This window comes from Phyllopteryx taeniolatus, chromosome 16 (assembly GCF_024500385.1).
Source record: "Phyllopteryx taeniolatus isolate TA_2022b chromosome 16, UOR_Ptae_1.2, whole genome shotgun sequence".
Lineage (NCBI taxonomy): Eukaryota > Metazoa > Chordata > Actinopteri > Syngnathiformes > Syngnathidae > Phyllopteryx > Phyllopteryx taeniolatus.
Window position 1 is genome coordinate 4,359,250 of NC_084517.1, and position 23,348 is coordinate 4,382,597.

Consider the following 23,348-nt stretch of genomic DNA (forward strand, 5'->3'; position numbering starts at 1 on the left):
TACCACAAGACTGAACTCCTACTGTGAAACCACACACCTTGTTTAAAACCCCAACACTTGCTTGAAACCTTACTTTGAAACCCCAATCCATACTTGAGACTTGAAGCCTATTTTGAACCCTAATTTAAAAGTTCAACCCTGCCTTGAAAAACTAATCAAGGTTCGAAACTCCAACTTAAAACCCTACCCCACGCTAATGTGCAGTCAGTCAAGTGTTTTCAGTCTTTAGTTTTAAAGATGTAGCTTAATAGGGAGTATACACCTTACCCGTCTGCCAATAATATGTCAAATATCTCCGGTGGTGGCAGCGGCTTCCCAACGGGCCGTCGTCCATATTAGATGACGGCGAAGTGGACCGCCAGCGCGAAGGCGAGATCGAACGACAGCGATCCGAGTTGGGACAGCTCAAGGAGAGGCTGGCGCTCATGTGCAGACAGGTACCGCGCGCCCTACCCCCGCGGTACAACTAATACATACACGATACGACATACTAATTAGAATGCAGCTGACTATCTACTCTCGTGGGTAGTAGAGGTTGCACAGAACGGTGATGGAATGTTGCTGTCGCTTGTCAGGTTGGCGAGATCGAGGAGCAACTGACGTCCGCCAGGAGAGAACTGACGCGATCCGAGGAAGCCAACCACAAGCTGCAGCGAGACGTCAAGGAGGTAATTTTACGCACAACAAAACACATCACGTCATTGACTGTATAGTTAATTGACATACACTGTGTTAAAACATCATGCGCCGGACCACTTTTTCAAACACTAACCCTGGCTTGAAGCATGAATTTTAAACCATAACCAGGTCTGAGAACCCTACTTTGAAACACTTGAAACCTTAACTTAAAACCCCAACCCTTGTTTGAAACGCTTACCCTGCCTTGAAACCCTAATTTAAAACTCTACCTCTTCTTTAAAACCCTAACTCAGTTATGAAACCTTAATTTGAAACCCCCAACTGTCTTATAAACCCTTAACCTAAGCTTCAACTCTTCATTTGAAACCCTATCTTGACAACCTAATGCATACAGATCCTAATTTGAAACCTTACCCCGTCTGAACGTCTCAGGCTCTGTGTCAGAGGGAAGACATGGAGGAGAGAATCACCACACTGGAGCGCAGGTACAGAACATCTTTATTTGGATTGTTTTTTTAGAAACTTTCTCTTCTTGTCCCTCCGCATCCTCGTCTTCATCCTTCTGCCTGCAGGTACCTGAGCGCCCAGCGCGAGGCGACGTCTCTCCACGACATCAAAGACAAGCTGGAGAACGAGCTGGCGAGTAAAGAGTCTCTGCACAGACAGGTAGAGAACGCAAAGGCGAAGCTACGTTCCCGTCGGCATGCGCGGCTACGTGCTACATGCTACCGTCTGTGGGCAGAGCGAGGAGAAGAACCGTCAGCTTCAGGAGCGCCTGGACGACGCCAAGCAGAAGCTGCAGCAAACCCTGCAGAGGGCCGAGACGTTGCCCGAGATTGAAGCACAGCTGGCGCAGAGGGTGGCCGCCCTCAACAAGGTACAAAAGGAATTACCGTACAACGAAAATATTTTGCTTTGCATCAATAAAGATGCTACACACAGGCTGCAATCATTGTAAAAATGTTTCATACATCTTTTTATCAAAATAGGATGTTCTTGAAATATTGTGCACATTCTATTGGCAGCGGCCGTAGATGCGTGTTCTTCAAGGTGCACGGAGTCTGCGTGTGTTTTCATACAAGGCCGAGAGTGAGCAGGTTATTTGGAGCAGGTCGTGCCAGTGGACACGTCACGAAAAAGCTCCAGCGTTTCCCGCAAACTTTTTTTTCCCTCTTTAAGCGCTGCCAAAAAAAAAAAAATTAAAAAAAAAAGCCGCGCTGGCAAACATTAAAGCGCACACAATTAATCTCAGACGTGTCCGGGCAAGACGGACGCATGAGAAGGTGCTGATGCTTTTCTTCCTCTCCTCCTCTAACTCCTCTTCCTCATTCTCATCCTCCTCCTTTCCCTCCTCATTCTATACTACCTGTACTTCCTCCTTCTCATCATCCCTCTCCTCCTCCTCCTCCTCCTTCTTCTCTTCTTTTCTCCTACTATTCCTCCTCCTCCTCATTCCCCCATCCCTCCACATCTTCCTTCTCTTCCTCATCCCTCTTCCTCCTGTTCTTCCTCGTTCCCCTCCTGCACCTCCTCCTCCTTCACCCGTTCTCCCCCTCTTCCTTCCCTCTTCTCCCTCCTCTTCTTCCCTCTCATTCACTTCTCCCTCCTCCTCCTCCCCCTCCTCTCCAGGCTGAAGAGCGCCACGGCAACTTTGAGGAGCGACTCCGCCAGATGGAGGCGCAACTGGAGGAGAAGAACCAGGAGCTACAGAGGGTGAGTCAAGCTTTGCTTGTCCCCGCCTCCCCCCACCGCACGTCTTACACACCTTTCTCCTCCTTTTCCGCCCCCCCCCCCGAAGGCCAGGCAGCGTGAGAGGATGAACGACGAACACAACAAGCGTCTCTCGGATACCGTGGACAAGCTGCTGTCCGAGTCCAACGAGAGGCTGCAGCTGCACCTCAAGGAGAGGATGGCGGCGCTGGAGGAGAAGGTGAAACATCGCTACATGACTGTCCCGGTCCCTATCCCCTGAAAATAGCAGGGGCCCACTGTAAATGATATAGGGTTATATTGTTCTGTAGCGCCATGTTGAGAAAATTCTTCCACTGGTTGCGTGATGTCACACATCCGGCTCATCAACAAATAGTGTTTGTGTGATTATTTTAATATCCACTGTATCAGCAGTATTAATGTTTTTGTGATGTCATCATCCAGTGTGTTGTCCATTTGTAATAGCCCATTTTGTAACAAAAACCCGTGGTGTCCGCTCCTTGCAGAATGCTCTCTCTGAGGAGCTGTCCAACATGAAGAAGATTCAGGATGACCTTCTGACAAACAAGGTGAGAACATGCCTCTCCTCCTAATTTGGGTTCTGGCGCTTACGCTGCCATTCTTACCACCTGGCTGCGTGTCGTCCACCTATCAGGACCAGCTCATTGCTGAGCTGGAGCGCCTTCAGCTTGAACTGGATCAACTGAAAGCCAGGCCCGGAGGCTCATATTCCAGGTGGAAAAGAAATTCCAACTGTTCACCAACAGATTGTGATACTCATACCGTACTTACATTCTTTATGGACTCATACTCTTCTTCGTCTTTACATCGCATGACTTCATTCCTGCCTACGGGTAACTATAACAAAACCTTTCACCCGCTCTCCTATCTGGGATCTCATCTCCCTGTCTCTCCAGTCGGTCTCTACCCGGCAGCGCTCTGGAGCTGAGGTACTCCCACGGGGGCGGCTCCCTCCCAATGGGCTCCACCACTCACCTGGACACCTTCGGGAACGCCTCCCTGGGCGGCAGGCGAAGCCACCGGTCACGGTGGAGCTCGGCCAGGGAGGACTCCACCAAGGTGGGCTTGGAAAATGGCCCTAGATTTACACTTGCGTGCATAACGGGGACGACTCTAGACCTTTTTTTTTTCTATTTTGTATGAGTTTTCATGTCATTGTTGTGCATCAGTCACAGCAATTGTCATGCCGTATGCTGTCACCCACTAGTTCGCCAACACTGGTCAGCCCTTGCGAACAAACAAAAAAGTGTCATTGGGATGACACGCTAACGCTCACGGCAGTGAGCGATGCATAAATATGACATCAGGATTCATGAATAAAGATGAAAAAATGCAAGTAACACAATATTTATTGAAGTATTTGTGTACGTGGGTGTTTGCAGTATACAGACTGGGGGACGGGGGCGCTGCTGGGGTCCGGCTACGAGCACGGTGTGGACGTGGGCTGCTCAGACGACGAGGATGACGGAGACCATCGCTTCGGGTCCGAGCTGCTGTCTCCCAGCGGGCAAACGGATGTACAGACGCTGGCCATCATGCTGCAGGAACAGCTGGAGGCCATCAATAAGGAGATTAAGTAAGATGCCACCCATGCCCCAAGGAGGAACTCCAGGGCATGGGTCATGACACTTTTTAGCTAAACTATAGTTAACAACTTGCTGGAAGTGACGTCCATGTATTACATAACATATAAACAATGCAAATAGGAATTTGAACTGACCTCAAAACATCTTTGTCCTCTGACCTTTAAAAATGAGATTCCCGGCACGGAATTGTTCTTTTGACAAGTTTTGGAGCGCAAGATGGAATTCCTGTGGGTTTTGAGCTTCCAGGCTATATGCTAAGCTACGCTAATAAGACTCCTCTCCTAGGTTGATCCAGGAGGAGAAGGAGAACACAGAGCTGCGCGCAGAGGAGATTGAGAGCCGCGTGAGCAGCGTGGCCCTGGACAGCCCGCCCATCCCGCCCTCCTCGCTGGGAAGGGACGGCGCGGGGCGAGGCTTCATCCCGTCCTCAATCACCTCCTCCACCCTGGCCTCCCCGTCACCACCCAGCTCGGGGCACTCCACCCCTCGCCTGCCCCACTCGCCGGCCCGTGAGAATGACAGACAGGTGCGTTCGTAGTTACTGTCACCGCTAATTGTGTTGACGATATCCAGTAGGATACTGTTGGATTTAACATGTTGCGTTAAACATTTCAGACCGGCAAAGACGACGAGCGCTCCCTAGCCCTACTCGACTCCACGCCACCGCCCACGCCGCGAGCTCTGCGCCTGGACAGGATGACCCTCACTCACCCGGGGGCCCTGCTGGACGACCCCCGCGAGTTCCGCAGGTGAGAGGCGGCGACGCCCATTTATGCTTCTCCGATTTTTCGTCTTTTGACCGCCTGCGCTCCCTCCAGCCTGTCAGCAGACGGCAGCAGCTCCAACAGCAGCCAGGACTCCCTGCACAAGTCCAGCAAGAAGAAGAGCATCAAGTCTTCCATCGGACGACTCTTTGGGAAGAAGGAGAAAGGCAGGTTGGGACAGCCTGGACGGGACGGCTCGGCCTCGCTTGGTAAGAAGACGAGTGAAGTACAACGTTGAGACAAAAAAGACAAAAACTTCTGAAAAAGGTTCCAGTCTATAGGCACTCTGAACTTCCTGTGCCTCCAACAGCGTCAACGCCCTCTGAAGATCTGGCCTCTGGAGACCCCATGGGCATGAACAAGACCGGGACTTTGGGTCCGGCGGACAAAGACCGGCGCAGCAAGAAGAAGCAAGTGGCACATTTCTCTTTCTCTTGAAAGAAATCATACTTCATATTTCATATTCATATTGTCAGGCACGAGCTGTTAGAAGAAGCATGTCGCCAAGGTTTGCCCTTTGCATCCTGGGATGGTCCTACTGTGGTGTCATGGCTGGAGGTACCCCTTGTTTTAAGCCCCCCTTCCTAAGCCCTCTTCGCCTCATCCGGCTGCCCATCTTCCTTACAGTTGTGGGTGGGCATGCCCGCCTGGTACGTGGCGGCCTGCCGGGCCAACGTCAAGAGCGGCGCCATCATGGCCAACCTGTCGGACACGGAGATCCAGCGTGAGATCGGCATCAGTAACCCTCTGCACCGCCTCAAGCTCCGGCTCGCCATCCAGGAGATGGTGTCCCTCACCAGCCCCTCGGCCCCGGCCAGCACTCGCTCGGTCAGGCTCCGCGACCACCACGCAAAAAATCCAATTCTGTATGCATTACTTTTGTAGCTGACCAATTCTTCTGCATTGAAGCATTTTCGCGATCGATTTGTCAACAAACAGGGTTTTGTTCAAAATTGCACAAAATGTAATTGGGAGGTCTTGCAAAAAGCACGTTCTTGGGCGCACAAAACACGCTTTTGTGCTCAATATTTCCAGTTAGTGGTACGAGATTGTGGCACAAATCTCAAATCCCCAATTTTTACTGTCTGCATGTTGAAAAATATCATCAAAATCCAGCTCACACTCAAATACATATATTTACTCTGAGTGTTATGACACTGGTGTTAGGAAAGCGAGGACCGCTAACTGTCCCTGAAGGCAACACCTGACTTCATCAAATATGTACAGTAGATGCTTTTGTTGTCATCTCACCGCGCCGCTTTTGTCTTCCGTTGGGCTGCAGTCGACCAGCAATGTTTGGATGACCCATGCCGAGATGGAGTCCTTGAACGCTGCAACCAAGCCGCCGGTTAGTAGCTGTCATTCATTATTTAATATATTTTTTAGTCATATATTTATGATATTATTACTACTATGCTATATTTAATTTGTGTATTTTTTCATATGTATCGTTGATTATTTGAGATTATTTTCAGTTGTTTGTTTTTTTAAGATCCATGTTGATGAGTCTCATTCCTCCTCCTCCTTTTCTTCTTCTGTGGTTGTGCCTCGTAGTGTCAAGCATCTTCTTCTTGTCCCTCTGGTTGTTGTTTCACTCTGAACCGCTTCCAGCTAATTGCCCGTTCACTAACACACTCTTCCTCCCTTTGTCCTCTTTCCACGGCTGCTCCTCTGCTTCGCCTCCATCCCTTCCTCCTCCTCGCCACCTCCTCCACCGCCACCTCCTCGCTCTCTGTCTATCTGCCCCCCTCTTTTCTCCTCTTGGACTTCTAGGAGCTGAAGGAGTTCAGCTGGGATCAGGTGAGGAAAAACACACTTTATCTGTCTAAGTGCAGGTGTGGGCAAAATGTTGTGCTCAAGGGTTGCATTTGAGTTTTAAAACCGACAGGAAAAAAAGTTTAATGGATTTAAAATGGGTGAAATAATTTATTAATAAAACAATAATTACCTGTCCTTTTTTTATCATCTATAATTAATTTAATTGCAATGAATTAGACAGTTATGTAATCAAATAAAATGAATAATTTAATAATAAATAAATAAATAAATAATGTGTGGGCAAATATTTATTATAATAACAAAATGATCATAATAACACAGGAAGAAGGCTATTGCGGTAGTCAAGTCTGGAGGAAGTAAAGGCATGGATCAGGGTTTCAGCAGAAGATTTTGAGAGGGACGGACGAAGGCAGGCGATGTTTCGGAGGTGGAAGAAGGCTGTTTTGGTGATTTGACGGATGTGGGGGGGTTGGAAGGAGACTGGGGGGTCGAAGGAGACCGCGGGGTAGAAAATGAAACCGAGGTTTCTGATCTGTGGAGAGGGGGTGAGTATGTGACCATCAGTGGAGAATGTGAAGTCCTGAGTGGAAGGGAGGAAGTATTTGGGACCAATGATAAGTCAATGATCAGTTCCAATTTATTGCCGTTGAGTTTGAGGAAGTTGGTGGTCATCCATGATTTTATTGCAGTGAGCCAGTTTGGGAGACTGCGGCAGTGGTGAGTGTTTTTGTTGATAAAGTTGCGTGTCGTCAGCCTAGCGGTGAAATTGAACTCCATCGTGGCGAATGTTGTGTCTAACGGGTCGCATGTAAAGAATGAATAGGAGGGGACCAAACACAGAACCTTGAGGGACACCGTGCGTTACTGGGATGGAGAGGGATGTGCAATTGTTTGTTATGTTTACGCCCTGAACTGGTCGCCAGCCAATCGCAGCCACTCACATTCACACCTACGGGCAATTTAGAGTCCTTAATTAACCTACCATGCGTGTTTTTGGGATGTGGGAGGAAACCGGAGTGCCCGGAGAAAACCCACGCAGACACATGAGAACATGCAAACTCCACACAGGCATTTGAATAATAAAATAATAGTTAATCATAATTCATGCTCATTTTGTATTTTATTTATAATTAATTAATGTATTTTGGAATAAATTAGCTAATTAGTTTGTATATAATAGTGTTAAATTGCTTAGTCTCCGAATATTTTGTATTTTATGTAAAATAGTTAATTAACAATGATATTATAATAACTCACGGACATTTTTGTATTTTATATTTAATAATGTAATTAAACCTATTTTTTGGTGGAAAAATAAATTGTAAAATTATTTATGTTCCTAATGTTGTGGTATTTTTGCAGTTAATTTCATTTTAAAATAATTCATGCAAAATTATTATTATGATTATAATTTTTTTTCATATTTATGTAAAATAGTTTTTTTTACTCATATTTTCAACATTTACAATAAATCAGTTAACCAAATATTTAATGACCAAAAATAATTAAAAGATTTAAAAAAATGTGCCAAACAATAATGCGAGTGACTCGCTGTCGTGACCCCTGATGGGACAAGCCGAAAGTCACAAGAACAACACGTATAGGAAAAAAAATGCATGAATTTGAATTCACCAAATTTAAGTAAAAATGGCTAAGTTAATAGTCAAGTTTATTTGTATAGCCCTTAATCACCAAAATGTCAACATATGTAAAAAAAAAAAAAAAAAAAAAGAAAGCCTACATGGATTTTCCAATACTGGAAAAACATGTCAGGACTCTTATAATGTAAATGCTGGGCGTGCCGATTAAAGAACAGAGCGGGCCAAACATTGCCCTGTGCCGGTCCGGTGAGGTGGGCTCACTGTCGGATGTTGCTCATGGCCATTTGTCCCCATTTAGATTCTGGCGTACGGCGACATGAATCACGAGTGGGTGGGCAACGACTGGCTGCCCAGCCTGGGCCTGCCGCAGTACCGCAGCTACTTCATGGAGTCGCTGGTGGACGCCCGCATGCTGGACCACCTCACTAAGAAGGAGCTGAGAGGACAGCTCAAGATGGTGGACAGCTTCCACAGGTGAGAGCTGGTGGAGACCATCACTCATAGATGCTAGGAAGAAACGTGTAAAATCTGTATGACATTTTCCAATCATGGCAATCCATGGAGAGCTGAAACGGTGATACCCATTTCTCAACATTGTTGATGGATGTCCCATGATGTATCATTGGGTCCATTATGCCCCATAGTGTCCCACAATGTCCCATTATGCCCCATCAGGTCCCGATACAGTGTGTACGGAAAGTATTCAGACCCCCTTCAATTTGTCACTCTTTGTTCTATTGCAGCCATTTGCTAAAATCATTTAAGTTCTTCCCCCCCCCCCCCCCTCATTAATGTACATACAGTACCACATGTTCACAGAAAAAAAAACAGAATTATTGAAATTTTTGCAGATTTATTAAATAAAAACTGAAATATCACACAGCTATAAGTATTCAGAACCTTTGCTCAGTATTTAGTAGAAGCACCCTTGAAGCCATGAGTCTTTTTTGAGAATGAGGCAACAACACACCTGGATTTGGGGATCCTCTGCCATTCCTCCTTGCAGATCCTCTCCAGTTCTATTAGGTTGGCTGGTGAATGTTGGTGGACAGCCCTTTTCAGGTCTCTCCAGAGATGCTCAATTGGGTTTAAGTCAGGGCTCTGGCTGGGCCATTCAAGAGCAGTCACGGAGTTGTTCTGAAGCCACTCCTTCGTTATTTTAGCTGTGTGCTTAGGGACATTGTCATGTTGGAAGGTGAACCTTCAGGCCAGTCTAAGGTCCTGACCACTCTGGAGAAGGTTTTGGTCCAGGATATCCCTGTACTTGGCCACATTCATCTTTCCTTCGATTGTCGTCCTGTCCCTGCAGCTGAAAACCACCCCCACAGCATGATGCTGCCACCAGCATGCTTCACTGTTGGGACTGTATCGGACAGGTGATGGGCAGTGCCTGCTTTTCTCCACACATGGCGCTTAGAATTAAGGACAACAATTTCTATCTTGGTCTCATTAGAACAGAGAATCTTATTTCTCACCATCTTGGAGTTTTAGCAAACTCCATGCGAGCTTTCACGTATCTTGCACTGAGGAGAGGCTTCCGTCGGGTCACTCTGCCATTAAGCCCCGACTGATGGTGGGCTGCAGTGATGGTTGACTTTCTAGAACTTTCTCCCATCTCCCGACTGCATCTCTGGATCTCAGCCACAGTGTTCTTTGGGTTCTTCTTTACCTCTCTCACCAAGGCTCTTCTCCCCCAATTGCTCAGTTTGCCCAGACGGCCAGCTCTTGGAAGGGTTCTGGTCGTCCCAAACGTCTTCCATTGAAGGATTATGGAGGCCACTGTGCTCTTAGGAACCTTAAGTGCAGCAGAAATTGTTTTGTAACCTTGGCCAGATCTGTGCCTGGCCACAATTCTGTCTCTGAGCTCTTCAGGCAGTTCCTTTGACCTCGTGATTCTTATTTGCTCTGACTTGCACTGTGAGCTGTAAGGTCTTATATAGACAGGGGTGTGGCTTTCCTAATCAAGTCCAATCAGCATAATCAATGCGGATGTACGTAAAGAAACCTCACGCTCCCATTGTAAGACGCAGTGACACAATGGCAGCGTGGAATCGATCCCCGATGGGGAGGGGTTGTCAACGGCGCGCAGAAAAGTGTCACCGGTTCCACCTGATTGGCCGACTGTCGTATCCCCAACATTGAGTACTGTATCGTTCATATATATATATATATATATATGAGAAGACACTGCTCGTGGAATTATGTGCAAGTTTGGCTGATGCTGTTGTGCGGGCCAACGTCACGCTGACTTCAAATTGATCCCGAGGACCGGACGAAAATGCCGGCACGCAGGCCAGGAGCTTGACATGTCTGCCCTATCACATCGTGTTTTATTCCATAATGTCCGTTAATGTACACTTTGTGTCTCATCATGTCCCATAATGTCTCCTATTGGGTTTCATCGTATCCAATTATGTGGCATTTTGTACAATAATGTCCAATTTTGTCTGCTATTGTGTGTCATCGTGTTCCATTTTGTCCATTATGTCTCCTATTGGGTTTCGTCATGTCCATTTACATCGCAATTTATGCCACAGGGTCCAACTGCATCGGACATAATCTATGGGCTGAAATATGTGCCACCAGCAACTAATTTGAATTGCTGCGTTGGCGTAATTGCATTGAAAAAAACAAAATTTGAATGACATAATTTGAATGTGTATTAATCTGAAACATTGCATTGAACAACTGAATCTGATTAGTGTCATTTTAAATCGATTTTATTAGTTTGGAACAAAGGTCCAATGAACTTGAAACTGAATGTAAGATTATAAAATGTACAGTGCTGTGAAAAATGATTGGCCCCCTCCTCTCAAATTCGTTTCCCCACTTTAATGTTTAAGATCATCAAACAAATGTAAATATCAGACAAATACAACACAAGTGAACTTAAAATGCTGTTTGCAAACGGTCATTTCATTTATTAAGGGAAAAAAAACGATTCAAAGAACGATTTGAATTCAGCAAAAAGCATGAACGACCTTTTTAAGGTCACGCCACTTCATTTCAATCAGCTTCAAGTCTGGACTTTAAATAGGCCACTCCAAAATTCAATTGTCTGTATTTTCACATATCAGTTCTCTCAATTAAAATTTGGTTCTACAAATTCAGTTTTAAATTTGCTGTAACAGACATCCGGGTACTTTAGGAATTGCAATTGATCGCAGCTACACGGATATCCTCTTTGGCAAATCAGCAGCTTGGTGCTGTTTCGACCTTTAGGTGGAGTTCAATACCTGGATGACGTTATGTTGAAGAAGGGGAAAAAAAAAAAAAAAAACGGAAATCAATCGGATCTATGTATCTCTGATCGATTGCTCTTCCTATTTACCCCAATGTCTGTCTCAGCCAATTTGAATTTGTTGAAATTGGAATTGAAAGAACTGAATGCAAAAATACATCGAGTTGAATTTTCAGTGGTGGCACGGTGAAGGACTGATGAGCACATCTGCCTCATCGTTCTGAGGACCAGGGTTCAAATCCCGGCCTCGCCTGTGTGGAGTTTGCATGTTCTCTCCGTGCTTGCGTGGGTTTTCTCCGGGTTACCCGGGTTTCCTCCCACATCCCCAAAACATGCACGCTAGGTGAATTGAAGACTCTAAATTGACACTATTAAATCCCAATATGTCCCATTTTGGCCTGTACTGTCCTATAATGTCCCCTAGTATGTCACATCTTATTCCATAGTGTCCCATAATATCCACGATCGTGTCTCCTCATGATGTAGCGTAGTGTCAGCCGCGGCTCCTCCGCTAACGTAGCTGCGAACGGCAGAAGAGCGATACCCACTCGGGTGTGTGTGCGCCCAGGCCTGCTCACAGGGTCGGGCCATTCAAAGGGGTGTCAAATGGTATCGAACACCACCCTGTGACCTCTTCACCTTTCACCTCTCCCATCTGGTCTGGCAGGGTGAGTTTGCATTACGGCATCATGTGCCTCAAGCGCCTCAACTATGACCGCAAGGAGCTGGAGAGGCGGCGGGAGGAGAGCGCACACCACAACAAAGGTGAGACACCCCCCGCGCCCCCCCCCACTCCCCCTGCCCCACCAACCTCCCCACACTCTTTACTCTCTTTACAGACCTCATTTGCTTCTTCATGCTGCGTAATTGTCTCGTTAGAGGAAATTAGCGACCCCTTTCGCACGCGGCGTGATGGAAATTTACCGGAGTAGACTGCGACATGTCTGTGGTGAAGCAGCGTGTGGCTCCCTAGCCAAGATTCTGTTGAACGTTCTTTTCCAAGTAAACAGTTGTATGTTTGTGATTACGGGGCAGCTTCTGATGAATAAACTTGCTCGTCGGAAGATCTTGTACTGGGGTACTGTGAGATATACTGAGTTTGAATTTTTTTCAGGTTAGGGATAACGAATAGCATCAATGAGGTGGCGTTATAATGTTTTAAAGAACGAATATTTGAACAAGTGGTGGAGCAACACATGTAGACAGACAGAATAACAATATTCACAGGTACACCTTTTTTTTTTTTTTTTATCCTCTTCGTAAAAACGACTAATATTACAGCAGTTTACTGAGTCACTTAGAGGTGTTGTGAAAGTCTTCTTCGTTTGTGTCTTCATGACTGTCGTATGCTGCCACCGGTGGCCAAGTTTCACACACCAGAAGGAGGGCCATTCAATTCAAGAAAGGTAGATGGAGAGACAGAAGAGTTCATGTTATCTATTTAAATACAAAACAACAAACAAATACCGCTGATGTCTTTTATCGCCAATTTGATTTCTCGTGTTGCTAATATGAACGTTTGTTTATTCCAGATTCAGTGTTTAAGCAAAATTTAAGTTTGTTGTCATATGATAAACATTTCTGCAGAGGACACTGTGTAACCTTTTCAGTTGTTTACTGGCCCAAATCATCTGCGTTTGTGTTGTCATTGGTTTATTATGACCTTTGAATTATGAATTGTTAAGCAGTATCGAGCATGGAATCGGACCAATCTTATCAAGTCCCATCCCTAGCATCAATTTCTTTCGACTGTCAATTGCTATCAAATTTTATAGAGAAATATATATATTCCACATAATATTTATTACAAAATTATTTGTTTCCAGATGGCCATCATTTTTAGCGCTTTGAGGTCGATTGTATGAATTGTTTTTAAATGCTATTGAGTTCGCTTTCGATTCAGCCCCTTTCACATTTTTCACAAAACAGACTTTCAATTTGTTAATAAAATAACAGATGGCGTTGGGGTAACTGACCATTAGTATCGATTTGTGACAAGATTGTAAATTGACCATATTTGGACATACAAAGGTTCCCTCCCGCCCGACGGCGACAATGTATTTTAAGGTTATTTCGGTTTTATTTAGTTTTTCTTATTTCAACTTCAAGGATATAGTTGCATATTTAAGAAGAAACACATTGCATAAATGCGTCGATGGATATTTCAACTGTATATTTCAAATATCATTTCGAGTTATTCAAATGTATATTCAAATGTATATAAATTTTAAGGATATTTAAGGAGAAACACTGCATAAACCAGCGACGCTTCTTTGTTTTTCCTGTTTCCTTTTTGCCAATATAAATGTTGAAGAAAGACAATAAGAATTGCCAAATAAATCGACTCTTCTTTCACGCAGAGATTCCCCCCCCCCCCCAAAAAAAAATAAAGTTGATCTGGGATTAGCACACTTTGCTTTTCACACAAAACCCAGTGAAGCAGGATTTCCCACCCGCTAACAGTCCGGGCATGCACGTTACAGCGTTTTCACCGGTCGGTCGCTTTGCATTCTTGCTTTTACCCGGTTCCCCCTTCTTTTCCAGACGTGATGGTGTGGTCCAATGAGCGCGTGATGTGCTGGGTGCAGACGGTGGGCCTGAAGGAGTACGCCGACAACCTTCGCGAGAGCGGCGTCCACGGCGCCCTGCTGGCCCTCGACGACACCTTCGACTACACCGACCTGGCGCTGCTGCTGCAGATACCGAATCAGAACACGCAGGTAAATGCATGAGGCGGCCATATTGCATTCACACAATAGCGCACGTCAAAAGAAATAGTGTTATTTCTGAGATATGAAAGAATATGTATGAATTGGTGAAAGTGTCGGAACTGTTGCCTGTCTTTAACATTATTATGATTGTATAAAGACAATAGTTTAATGGGTTTAATGAGTAGTTAGGATCATTTATGCACTTGTATCTGCAGACTTTGAAGGGCAACGCATGTAAATTGCACAACTTACACAATTTTTATGAAGCTGTTTGTCTTTACTGTGAAGCACTTTTGTCTTTGCCGTTATAAATAGAAGTGTATTTCAATGGGCCACCACCATTTGCTCTGTCAATAAGGATTGCCTTTACAATGAATGTCTAAAATTAGAAATCGTCAGTAACTTCTCGAAAATACGACTTTAGTGTGGCTGTTTGAGTATGGGAGACATTTACCTATAAGGCCCATGGTGATATCCATCCATCCATCCATCCATCCATTTATTTTCTGAGCCGCTTCTCAGAAGCAGAGAGGCAGTGTAGGGCAAATGTAGAGGTGGCAAAGGCCAAACGAAGCATATAATGTATGCCAGGTTGGACACTAAAGAAGGAGAAAATGATCTATACAGGTTGGCCAGACCTGGATGTGCAGCAGGTTAGGGTGATTAAGGATAGAGATAAGTCGTGCGCTGGATGAATGGGGAAAATGAAAGAGAAAGAAGAGAAGAAGAGGCAAGTGTGGTGGACCAGGAAGTGGCAATGATTAGTAAGGGGGAAGTTAGAAAGGCATGGAAGAGCACGAAAAATGGAAAGGCAGTTGGTCCTGATGACATTCCTGTGGAGGTCTGGAAGCATTTAGGAGAGGTGGCTGTGGAATTTTTGACCAGCTTGTTCAAAAGAATTCGAGCGCGTGAGAAGATGCCTGAGGAACGGTGCCCACTTTTAAGGACAAGGGTGATGTGCAGAGCTGTGGGAACTACAGAGGAATAAAGTTGATGAGCCACACAATGAAGTTATGGGAAAAAAGGAAAAGAAGAAAATACTGTAGAGTATATATTAGTGCTCCGACTCGGCCCCTAACACCCTAAATCGATATTCTTGTCTTTGGCAAGCGATGATTGAATCAATTCGATCTCTTATTCCTTGTATTATTCAAAAAGAATAGTCCACCAAATGAAAAATCCAATTTGTTTATTTAATAAACTATCGAGAGCCCCCTGTGTACGTCCCGTTGGCAGTTTTTTGAGGTCGCCGATGTAGTCACGACGGCCACATTTTTCCTCCGGAAAAAAGCAGTTGCCAAAACACTTAAGACTTACTTTAATGGTCATGATCCCTCGCTATGGCCAAGGTCTGTGTAAGCAGGTCTCGCTGCCGAAAAGTGCACACTCCCTGCTTCCTAGCAACATCTAGTCGACTACCAGCTAGTTAGCTTAGCTGCTAGTTATCGGTAGCTCTCGTCAATCATCCGCCATCTTGTGTTGAGTGAATCTTGCATGACTTCATCTCATTCATCTGCCGTGGTCACAGTCTGCCATGAACATTGTTCTTTTTTTTTTTTTCATTGGGATTTGCGAATTGATTCGAATAGCGAATACATTCTTCCGAGCCCAAATGTACACTTTCATATCTACATACTGTACATGTGTATGCATTTTCTCATATTTTTCACATAGAGGCTATTGATACCTGTGTAGCTTTTGTGACATACGACGCTGCTGACGATACTTGCTGCTGCCGTCACTCATGCACGCACTCCGTCCTGCAGGCTCGCCAGCTCCTTGAGCAGGAGTACAACTCGCTCATCACCATGGGAACCGAGAGGCGGCCCGATGAGGTCCGTCAAACATCCGCACGCACACGCACAACTGCTGCAGGCAAACAAAAAACACAACACATACACATACACAAAAGGGCCCTCACACAAGCACAGAAGCACACACACGTTGAGCGTGCGTTTTCGGTGTGCCCTGGCAGGACGGCACCAAGACGTTCACGCGCTCTCCTTCCTGGCGCAAGATGTTCCGCGAGAAGGACCTGCGGGGCGTTACGTCGGACTCGGCTGAGACCCTGCCTGCTAACTTCCGTGCCTCCGCCATCGCCACGCCGTCCGTTACCCTCAGGAAGGTCCAGAGCGACGGTGAGTGGCCACCCGTCACCCGCCCGTCGTGCCCTCGCCCGCCGCACCTTGCCGACCCCGCGGGGCGAGGCCGCTTTGAGCTGCCATTCGGGGCGTGACTCGTTGTCAGGCAATGACAGGAATCGGGCCTCAGGGTCTTCAAGGAGCTTGTTACAAACTATTATTCGGTCTCTTTAGGTTAGCGTTATTTCCTTGGAGGACAAGGAAGAGACTTCCAGTCAGAGCTTTTTATTTATTTATTTCACAGTCACACTGGATGAATTTTTGGCTAAAAAGTTACTGAATCGATTTTCAACCATTGAATCGTTTTGGATTGTAATCATTGTAAATGATCCACAAATCATGATACGAATCGAATCGTTGCTAAAACGAATCAATACACCCTTACCTTGTATTTGCAGTATTTAATTTAGCACACACAACCCACTATGATTTTACGGTTATTTAGGTTTTATTTTAAGGTTTTATTTCATTTTAATTTATGATTGGATATTATACGTGTTTTAAGCTTATTTTAGGATATTTATGGACACAATTTAAGGATATTTCAGGAAATAAATTGTATTTATTTGTATTTTATTTTAAGGATATTTAATTTATTTATCAGTTTTATTTTAAGGAATTCATCGATTTTAATTGGTATATTTTAAGCATATTTTAGAACACGTAATACTTATTTCTTTGGATTTAATGCAAAACAATGCAAACACAAACTGACTTTATTCTACAGATATTGAAATATATATTTTTGTATTTTATTTGGTCTTATTTCATTTGATTTTTTTGAACATTTTTTTTTTCAAGCTAATCAAGAAACAATGCATCAACGCTTTAAATTCAAACTTCTTTAATAAAGTATTAAAACCAAGAAAAACATGGAAAAGATTTTTCTTTAGTCTTTCAGTGCATCTCTGTGGGTGTGGCGGCTCGTATTTGCAACTATTTGACTTCCTCGTGTACTGGAATGTGGCTGGAAAGTACACACTGCATGATAAAGTTCCTGTTGAGTTGCTAATCACACAAACACACACATTCGCACACAATATATGTTTTTCGCAGCTTGTTGGAACATGCCTGCAAGCAACACACATGCTTATGTTCCGCTGGAATTGCGACAAAAAGTTGTACTTTTTCAAAGTCTTTCTTCACATTATATCTGACAGGAAATGGGTTTTGAAGGTGGCGTCAAACCTAAAACTAAAAGCTTGTTCAGATAAATAAACCGTGTAAATAAAGCAAATAAAACTAAACATTGATTGAAGTAGTTAGTAAAGGAGTTAGTAGTGAGATATAAATCAGATTTAATGATCCTGAAGTGCCTGAAATGGACAAAATAATACGAAAATGATGCTAGGTCAAACTGACCTGTTTTTAAAAAAAGAAAGAAAAAAAGAAAAGCTGTTTTTATGAAGGAAACATTGTTCTTGACTTAACAAAACTAAATTTGGATTGAAATGGTTCATGATTAAGTTAACAGCGTGATATAAGTCATGTTTATTGAGGTTCCTTTTTAATTTCTGACACCTTTGGATGATTAAATATAAACTACATGAACTCGACCCATTTTTTAAAGTGAAAAATTATGAAAAAGTAATTGTACAAAAAAAAAAAACTGCTGTTTGAAACATGTTCTGCTTGGCTTAATAACACTATCTAGCCATCCATTCTCTTAACATCTTATTCAATGTTGAAATTGTGAGTAATGCACGTAATAATGCGACATGAATCAAGTTTATTTGTTGTTTCTTTGTGACACTTTTGGTTTGCTTGGGTCAAATTGACACGGGAACGTTATTGTTGTTCGTGAGAAACGAACACAACAGAAGGATTAGGGAATTTTTAATGCCTCTCACTCACGAAATATGACTAACTCGGCTTTATTATAGAGTACTTTAACAATAACCACAGCAGTAACAACGGGCCATACCACAAATTTAATAATAATTATAAAAGTAAATAAACTTGCATCCATTTTGAGAGAAGAGACAATGATCACAGCTAGCTCCAGCTCTAGGAAAATAGTAATTAGCCACTAAACAGCTACACATTATACATCTTTATTATTATTATTATTATTATCATTATCTGTTGAGGCATGCATTTTGAAAAAAACTTGATAGACTTTCTGTAGCTAACTAGCAACCAACTTACATTAACATTGTTCGCGTCACTGGAATGTGGAACAATTTTGAGAAAATGTACAAAAATGACTGCTAGTTACAACGGCGAGCATATTTATCTTACTAACAGTTAGCTAGTAACTAGCGTCCATTTCGAGAAAACATATTAAAATGACAGCTACCTCGAGCTATTCGCTAGCTTCCTGTGTCAAACTAGCAATTAACTACTATCTGTTTTGAGAAAACATACAAAAATGACCACTATCTCAAGCTATTTCCAAGCTTTCTGTCGCTAAGTAGCAATTAACAAGTAACTCGCTACACATTATACACATCTGTTGAGGTGTCCATTTTGAGAAAACTTACAGAAATGACAGATAAGCTTCAACTGCCGCCTCGGTTTCTGGAGCTAAGTTGAAACCAAGTCGCGAGTTCGTTATCAACATTATTTACATCAGTAGTGTGGTTTCCATTTCGGGAAAATGTACAAAAATGATAGACGGCTACAACTACCACCTGGTTGCATGGCAGTTAGCTACTAACTAGCGTCCATTTTGAGAAAACGTACTAAAATGACAGTTGATAGCTTTCTGTAGATAGCTATCAATTAGCTACTAATTAGCTTGTTACACTTTGAATGGTGGATTTAAAGCTGCGGTGTCATTTTCTTTCGGGCGTGTACATGTGAGCGTGCGTGTGTTTGTGTTGTCCACAGCCAGCTCCGGTGCCCGGGGTGAATCCGCCTCCGTGAGGACGTACTCGTGTTGAGGGAGCAGCTGAGGTGAGGGAACGGCCGCCCATGCGCTCGTTAAAGCATTGAGTCCTTTCGTTAGCGCGGCGAGACGAGATGGCTTGCACATGTCTTTTTGTTGTCGTTGTTGTTTTTCCCCACTGCTAGTTAACTCGAAATTGCTTTGTTTTGCTGTTATTTCAAATAAAGTCACTTATTGATGGCTTTCCCATACTTTCTTCTTCCCAAAACCTGGCCCCAGGAATTGAGAAAAAAATGTTCAGCCCCTAAATCCAGATTAATTTAGCAACATGAAATTTGGTAGACGTGTGTATCGTGAGTAGACCCACAAAAAAGTCTTGCACAAAAACATTAAGGAAGTTTGCTGTTTTCCTTTGAAGTGGCCATTCCGGATCCTATTTTCGTGACCGGCGTCAATTTGGCGTGGCATGCGGTGCAACAATGAACAAGGGACGAGTTAGACTGCCTTGGTAATTTCGTAGACCAGGGCAGCCTGGCGGATCCAGGAGTCACAGTGGGTGTGTTTACAGCCGACTTCATTCAGCACCAATCAACGCTTCTCCTCTCATTCCCTTTAAATGTGACGCAATGAAAGTCGTGACGGAGACACGAGGGCAACGCGTATTCGCAGCGAGCCGTGCGTGAGTGGAGCATTGCCACTGGGTAGTTTAAATATTTCTTCAGACGTCAATATCCGTCTGTCTGCCACCAAATTGTCACTCTGCCGGGCGGGCACATCCTCGCTGCACCGCAATGCCCAGCTTGGTGCAAACCGCTCTGACAAATTGGCAAACACGCACAGCGAGCCTTGCGCTTGCACGACAATCCGAATCCGCAAACGTTTGCAACCCGCCGCAGATGCGCTGCCTACAAAAAGTAAAGCCATTTATGTCCAGTTTGGCCCTTTTTCCACGTACCCCTCCAAGGATTGCATTACTACCAAATTTGAACCTTGTACGGTATACTAAACAGACGGGCAAGGCTAAAATGCAAATAATTCGAATTTTCGTCACTGCGTGTGGGTGGAGCATAGCGGCCAAGTTTGATGACTCGACATAAATCACAAACCTCCAAAAAGTTAACTCCACAAGGTCCGTCAAATGACTCATGCTGTTTGTCTCCACAGGGGGCACCGATTACACTGGGACTCTCCGACTCACTGAAGAATGACTCTAAAGAAGAAGAAAGCGCCCCCGCCCCACAACACACACACACACACACTACACTCAACTTCTGGCTAGTTGTGCTCCGAGCATTCTGCAATAACACGAACAGGACGAAGGTGACCTGATGATTTGTTAATTTTTTTTTCAGCGCAGGAAGTCCAAGTCCTCTCTCTGTGGCCCCTCTTTTACGACGCCATTGTTGCCGTCAAGGGGGGGGGGGGGGGCGGCGTCTGAGTGTCCCCGATTCATGTGGGAAGTAAAACATTTTGAGCGCCGGGCGGCAGACCACATCACAGCCATGCCGCTCTTCTTCGTCTTTTTGTCTCGAGCACCTTGAAAGCCGATCCGAAGTCCTTTGAATGCATCCCATAATGATATACTTGAAAGGCTCCGAGGAGGAGGGGGCCAGTCACACAGGCATCAGGTTCGACTGTTTCCTGACTCTTACGCAGAGAGCCCAGAAGTAGAGCCTGTCTCAGGGTTCTGTGTGAAAGGCACTGAAGGCAACTCGACAATTTCACACCAGTGGAGGTAGTATCAAACGCATAACAGAGGCAGGGTGTCATCTATGGAAAAAGGTATCGCGGGAAGCCGGAACGGAGATGTGAAAACTGACACAACAGAAGTAGAATCAGCATTTGGCTACATGTGGCTTTCACACAGAACCCAGCGTTGTGGAATACTGAAGTTTCACACTTGACAGAAACAAAAAAAGCCCACTTTGAAAGGAAGTAGCAAAGTCAAAGTCGGTTTGGAAGGTACCAAAGGCGACCCGAAAATGTACCCATCTTCCGAGGTATCGGAGGTGGGATGCGGATGCGTTTATGTGAAAGGGAATAAAGCTGGAGAGGGGGTGTGAAGTATAACACCCGACACGCACTGCTCTGACAAGTACAGTGGGGCAAAAAAGTATTTAGTCAGCCACCGATTGTGCAAGTTCTCCCACTTAAAAAGTTGAGAGAGGCCTGGAATTTTCATCTTGGGTGTACCTCACCTATGAGAGACAAAATAAGAAAAAAAATCCAGAAAATCACATTGCCTGATTTTTAAAGAATTTATTTGCAAATTATGGTGGAAAATAAGTATTTGGTCACCTACAAACAAGCAAGATTTCGGGCTCTCACAGACCTGTAACTTCTTCTTTTAGAGGCTCCTCTGTCCTCCACTTGTTACCTGTATTAATGGCACCTGTTTGAACTTGTTATCAGTATAAAAGACACCTGTCCACAACCTCTAACAGTTCACACTCCAAACTCCACGATGGCCAAGACCAAAGAGCTGTCAAAGGACACCAGAAACAAACTTGTAGACCTGCACCAGGCTGGGAAGACTGAATCTGCCATAGGTAAGCAGCTTTGTGTAAAGAAATAAACTGTGGGAGCAATTATTAGGAAATGGAAGACAGACAAGACCACTGATAATCTTCCTCGATCTGGGGCTCCACGCAAGATCTCACCCCGTGAGGTCAAAATGATCACAAGAACAGTGAGCAAAAATCCCAGAACCACATGGGGGGGGCCTAATGAATGACCTGCAGAGAGCTGGGACCAAAGGAACAAAGGCTACCATCAGTAACACACGACGCCGCCAGGGACTCAAATCCCGCAGTTCCAGACGTGGCCCCCTGCTTAAGCCAGTACATGTCCAGGCCCGTCTGAAGTTTGCTGGAGAGCATTTGGATGTTCCAGAAGAGGACTGGGAGAATGTCATATGGGCAGATGAAACCAAAATAGAACTTTTTGTTAAAAACTCAACTTGTGGTTGGAGGAGGAAGAATGCTGAGTTGCACCCAAAGAACACCAGACCTACTGTGAAGCACGGGGGGAGGAAACATCATGCTTTGGGGCAATTTTTCTGTAAAGGGACCAGGACGACTGATCTGTGGAAAGGAAAGGAAAGATCTGCATGGAGGAATGGGCCAAAATACCAGCAACAGTGTGTGAAAACCTTGGGAAGACTTACAGAAAACCTTTGACCTCTGTCATTCATTGCCAACAAAAGGTATATAACAAAGTATTGAGATGAACTTTTGTTATTGACCAAATACTTATATTCCACCATAATTGGCTAATAAACTCCATGAGTGAACTCCTCTTTCACACCGGTATCTCGCAAAATGTACACGTTAAAAATGTATGAGTAGGTCCGTCCGTGCCGCGCACGCAGAACCGGATCAGACATCGCGATTTGTCGGTTTCTGACGACTGATTTATATATAATAAATATTATTTATTTATTATATTTCGTAAAAATAAAAGGTGTTTTGGGACTTTTGGGAAGTTGTTGAAAGCGGACTCCTCCATTGGGATCTTTGGCGGAGCATGACGGTGAAAGATGAATGACGGGAGGGGCCACATCAAGACAAAGCAGATTCAAAGACAATGGGACAGACAGTAGCCGCTCATTTTACACACGCACGCCATAACAAAATTCTCTGGAAGGGGGGGGGGGGTGAGTGAAGGGGTGAGTCGGAACCCCAGGAAACGAAACCTTTAGCCTCCTTGTTTACGATGCATGTCTTAAAAAAAAAATAAAAAAAAAAAACGACAAGGAAAAAAAGAAGACGAGATATTTTTTAGTTTTTTTTCCCTTAATGGTGAAGATAACAAGGCGTGGTTCCAAAATGAAAACTGACAAAAAAGGTTTGGGGGGGGGGGTTCAATTTGTAAAATGTGTTGAGATTTTTTTCAGTTGTATTTTTTATTTTTTACAATGACTATTTTTCTTTAAGGTATGTATTGGATAAATGTATGTACGTGTAAGTCCTTGTTCCCGCTCTCTCTATCTCTCTCTCTTTCTCTCTCTCTCTCTCTCTCTCATTAAGACCCATTCAGTTTGGAGCTAGACCTAATGGTCGCCAGTCCAAACACAAGGCGACCGTTCCACTCACTAGCGCTGCTGATCCGTGTCCATTCTGACGACAGGTCGCGCAATGATGGCAGATTTCCGTGATTAAAGTGACTGTAATACAAAACTGAAGATATCCTATATGGAAAATGAACAAATATGATAAAAGTGGTGATGTTAAAAAAAAAAAAAAAAAAAAAAAAAAAATGAATAAAGCAATCCATGTGGATCTGCTCATCATATGAAAGTTGCTGTCAATTCTTACATGCTACAT

The 23,348-nt window shown here is 44.3% G+C and overlaps 1 protein-coding gene across 2 annotated transcripts in view; it reads left to right on the forward strand.

Annotated features, from left to right (window-relative positions):
• Positions 1 to 23,260, forward strand: part of ppfia3 (PTPRF interacting protein alpha 3) — a 30,594-nt gene extending 7,334 nt beyond the window's left edge. Inside the window, exons 7-32 of one of the 2 annotated variants that reach the window (XM_061750498.1) lie at positions 309 to 437; positions 576 to 668; positions 1,072 to 1,124; positions 1,212 to 1,305; positions 1,382 to 1,516; positions 2,269 to 2,352; positions 2,438 to 2,569; positions 2,856 to 2,918; positions 3,005 to 3,084; positions 3,267 to 3,429; positions 3,753 to 3,946; positions 4,242 to 4,482; positions 4,572 to 4,705; positions 4,775 to 4,929; positions 5,031 to 5,130; positions 5,197 to 5,278; positions 5,348 to 5,548; positions 6,003 to 6,068; positions 6,494 to 6,520; positions 8,399 to 8,574; positions 12,009 to 12,106; positions 13,886 to 14,061; positions 15,819 to 15,887; positions 16,028 to 16,190; positions 19,026 to 19,091; positions 20,188 to 23,260. In XM_061750498.1, the coding sequence (XP_061606482.1) occupies positions 309 to 437; positions 576 to 668; positions 1,072 to 1,124; positions 1,212 to 1,305; positions 1,382 to 1,516; positions 2,269 to 2,352; positions 2,438 to 2,569; positions 2,856 to 2,918; positions 3,005 to 3,084; positions 3,267 to 3,429; positions 3,753 to 3,946; positions 4,242 to 4,482; positions 4,572 to 4,705; positions 4,775 to 4,929; positions 5,031 to 5,130; positions 5,197 to 5,278; positions 5,348 to 5,548; positions 6,003 to 6,068; positions 6,494 to 6,520; positions 8,399 to 8,574; positions 12,009 to 12,106; positions 13,886 to 14,061; positions 15,819 to 15,887; positions 16,028 to 16,190; positions 19,026 to 19,078 (2,961 nt within the window). In that variant the 3' untranslated portion in view covers positions 19,079 to 19,091; positions 20,188 to 23,260. Of the gene's footprint in view, positions 1 to 308; positions 438 to 575; positions 669 to 1,071; positions 1,125 to 1,211; positions 1,306 to 1,381; positions 1,517 to 2,268; positions 2,353 to 2,437; positions 2,570 to 2,855; positions 2,919 to 3,004; positions 3,085 to 3,266; positions 3,430 to 3,752; positions 3,947 to 4,241; positions 4,483 to 4,571; positions 4,706 to 4,774; positions 4,930 to 5,030; positions 5,131 to 5,196; positions 5,279 to 5,347; positions 5,549 to 6,002; positions 6,069 to 6,274; positions 6,521 to 8,398; positions 8,575 to 12,008; positions 12,107 to 13,885; positions 14,062 to 15,818; positions 15,888 to 16,027; positions 16,191 to 19,025; positions 19,092 to 20,187 lie in introns of those variants that run through there. The other variant, XM_061750500.1, reaches the window with a different exon arrangement.
• The last annotated feature ends 88 nt before the right edge of the window (positions 23,261 to 23,348 follow it).